Genomic DNA, 3,961 nt, shown 5'->3' with positions numbered 1-3,961 from the left:
TTTATTAATTAGTTATATATAGTATTTATTAACTATATATATATATATATTCGCTATCTGATTGTTATTTAATGTATTTTGATACTCGACAGGGTGTTTGCCGGATACTTCTCGGGCCGCCTTTACAAGACACTCAAGGGCAAGGAATGGAAGAAGAGTGCTGCATTGGTAAGTGCGCACGTGTACGTGATAAACCAGTCTTATCCCATATTTGGATAAACCGGGGTTTTCTTTACATGTTAACGGATATCCCCCAAAAGTTCGTTATTCTATCGTGATAACATCAAAACATACGATCACACAATAGTCGACCTTGGCTTTGTATGTGCCCAGATTAATCAAATTGGTACCTGTCGTGCTATTACGATGTATTCATATCCGCCTATCACGATTCGTATATCCAGGCATACGTAAGCAAATGCCTATACGTATTGAAAAACCTGTGGCAATGTGTACCTACATTAATCCATCGACATATGCATATACTCAAAAGTACAAGAATTTTCGGGTGTATCTCCTTGCTGGAAGTTGCTATAAATGAATTTAGAATACCATCTGAATGTAGTGCTCGAAGTAAATTTGTCTATATATACCCATACACCGACTCACTCACACACACACACATATATATATAAATATATATATATATATATATGTGTGTGTGTGTGTGTGTGTATATGTATATGTAAATATATATATATATACATCAATGTAGGCTTTTACGTACATACATGAATGTACATAAACATGTATCGAACACCCTAATCTGAAACAGACCGCCCGCCTACAAAACCGAAGCTTCTGTGTTTGATTAAAAATCCTTGTTTGGTTATACATATTTGTGCAACCAATGGCACAAACATGTCCGACAAGTTACCTTGGTGTCCAATACACTCGCGTATACATACAATGTCTTCTGATTTCACGCTGATTGCCGCCTATCTTGCCTCTACTTAGTTAATTGCCAACTGTCTATTATTTCTCTACGTACCTATATGCACAATCCCAATGGATACGATACTTTATGCCATTCTTTCTATGACTTCAACGCACAATCTAGCTCGATGGTAAGTTCTCTGCCAATCATCTCCTTCCTTCCAACCCATATACAATCTTCATCGACCTCAAATCACCGCCCCTTTCTCACCTTCCTTACAACTCATATACATTTCCTCACTCGTCTCAGACCGCCGGGCTGTTTCCCACCATCCTGCTGGTCACTGTGCTGACGCTGAACATGTTAATCTGGGGTCAGAAGTCGAGCGGGGCGGTGCCTGTGTCGGCCATGATTACGATCATCATCATCTGGGCGTCCGTCTTTCCGCTCGTGTTTCTGGGTTACTTCTTCGGCTACAGGAAAAACGTATGTCTGTACTATTGCTGTGTGTGTGTGTGTGTGTGTGTGTGTGTGTACATAGAATCCTGTGGATGTATTGATTCGTTCTCAGGGGTTGTGCACTTGTTTTAGAGGTTTCAGGTGTATGGACTTCGGAGAGTTTCATCTGGGAGAAGGGTTTTGCCTCGGGCGTGTAGTGTAGTAGTATAAGACCCGTGTCCGGAATGTCCATGTTATACCACTCGATTTCTGTTTAATCTTTTTAATACGATGTAACTTGTATATTGTATCACCACATTCTATTCTTTCGCTTTTTTCTGGCGAGTGTCAAGGTGCCAGTAGTGCCGTCTACTCGATCTGTAGGGTTAAACCTACAAGACGCACGCGTTGTTTCCCGACTTAGAAACAGATATGTGGTCTATATAGCATGTCTATAGCTACCTGTACATATTTGTCCAATGTAATGCGCTCGACTCATTTTAGTGTGCCGTATCGGATATGTGGCGTATAATGTATGTCTATAGTTCTACATACTAGTTCTAGATATATATCCAATGAGAATGGCTCATTTTAACAAAGTCCACGGTGTGCGACATGTGGTGTATGATGCATGTCTATAGTTTTACATATATATCCAATGGGAATCGCTCATTTTCAACCTATCTATCCAATGAGAATGGCTCATTTTAACAAAGTCCACGGTATGCGACATGTGGTGTATAATGCTTCTCTATAGTTTTACATATATATCCAATTACATTTCTAACCAATGAGAATCGCTCATTTTCAACATATCCATCCAATGAGAATCGCTCGTTTTAACGAAGTGCACCAAATGGGCTATGTGGTCTATATAGCATCTCTGTAGTTCTACATGTGTATTCAATGCGAATCAGATCTCTTCAGGCAGTCCACCGTGTGGCTACGGATTTGTGTGGAGTGTAAAGAACTCAAGGGCAGACATTGAGACATGCCACACGGCACTAATGCAACCACTAACCTCTTGACTTCTGACGTTACACCGTTTGTCTCTAGTCCTTTTATGCAGGATTCGGGTGCAGACCCTGGTAAAACCCCAAAACCCTGGTATTTTGTGGGATACATATGTGTTTCTGTAAATATTTATGCATGTCGTTTGTTTATATATAAATACATTTGAAAGTATTCGTAATTGCATCACTATGAATGCACATGTGCTCGTACAAAAATATACACATATACATACGTAACTTATATATATATATACATATTTATATATACTTACAGACATATATATACATATTAACATACATGTCTATAAATATCACATACAAACATACCTATGTACACATATTAGCATACATAAATATACAGATATTTCCCCACGCACTTCAAAATACCTAAGTACTTCTATTGAGACATACCATCAACCCGAGGCCGGCGTTTGCCCAGTGAAAGTGCTCCATATTCAGTCGATAATCGCTATAAGATGTATATATCCGCGCTACAAATGTAGTCAATGCTTGCTACAATATGTATACATACATGGGAGTACTTCAGATAACCTAGACTCCAGCGGCCATACCCGTTAGTGTGCCCATCATAATGCGTCCTAAAAATTAAAAATCGGTACCTTTTTTCGGACCGGTTTGTCCACGCATGACCACATGCTTATTCGTATCTCTTCGTATTGTACTCCAGGCGTATGACCATCCCGTGAGGACCAATCAAATACCGCGGCAAGTCCCGGAGCAACAGTGGTACATGAGCATCCCAGCAGCGTATGTTCTCTTATACGGCAGCGACCAAGTCTTGATAGAGCATACGTAAATAGGACCTCCGCCAATATGACCTACACCTATTAGTAGATGCGAACAGGTTATAAGTAAATCAGTACAACCGTATGGGCTTGGTTGTGTCAGGACAGTGTCTTGTCGGGTAGTAGGCTCCAACGGTGTATGTGCTCTTATACTTCGAAGCCTTGCCGTGGTTGACCTATTCGACGAACTAGATGTGTACATTTTAGTTAATGGTTATGGGCTATACTTGCCCAGACACTCCTATGGATTAACATTGTGTACAGAGTTATTAATTTCACACGAGTACTATATATATATTATATTATATATAAATATCTATATCTATGTATATGTATGTATTTGTATATGTTTATGTGTATGTATATATTCGCAATGAATACCCTCCAATACCTGTATACGACATGGGTATTCGTATATAAAAATACCACGCCCATGCCCTTTCTCGCTCCCCCTCACCCTAGTACGCATCTCCACAATATACCGAACTGCAATCGCATTTCATCAGCACACTATCTACTGACACTCATACCCTAAACCCTACCCCCCTACCCCCTCACACAGAATGCTGCTGGCCGGTACACTGCCCTTTGGAGCGACGTTCATTGAGTTCTACTTCATCTTCTCAGCCATCTGGCAGAATCAGATCTACTATTTGTTTGGCTTCCTGTTCCTGGTGTTCTTCATCCTCATCATCTGCTGCTCTGAAGTCACCATCTGCATGGTCTACTTCCAGCTCTGTGCCGAGGTATATATATATATATATGTGTGTGTGTGTGTGTATGTGTGTGTGTGTGTGTGTGTATCTACTCCGTGTCTTAGTTCGGTT

At 40.3% G+C, this 3,961-nt stretch overlaps 1 protein-coding gene across 1 annotated transcript in view; it reads left to right on the top strand.

Annotated features, from left to right (window-relative positions):
* The window catches only part of SARC_02911 (hypothetical protein), a gene marked incomplete at its 5' end in the record, with an annotated part of 6,489 nt that overhangs the window by 1,664 nt on the left and 864 nt on the right, over positions 1 to 3,961 (top strand). The window contains 4 exons of the mRNA XM_014303299.1: positions 93 to 168; positions 1,187 to 1,363; positions 3,017 to 3,096; positions 3,697 to 3,880. Of these exons, the coding sequence (XP_014158774.1) occupies positions 93 to 168; positions 1,187 to 1,363; positions 3,017 to 3,096; positions 3,697 to 3,880 (517 nt within the window). The remainder of the gene's footprint in view (positions 1 to 92; positions 169 to 1,186; positions 1,364 to 3,016; positions 3,097 to 3,696; positions 3,881 to 3,961) is intronic.

This window comes from Sphaeroforma arctica, assembly GCF_001186125.1.
Source record: "Sphaeroforma arctica JP610 unplaced genomic scaffold supercont1.138, whole genome shotgun sequence".
Taxonomy (NCBI): Eukaryota; class Ichthyosporea; order Ichthyophonida; genus Sphaeroforma; species Sphaeroforma arctica.
Note: the sequence above shows the minus strand (reverse complement) of the source record. Positions and strands in the feature narration are given on the sequence as shown.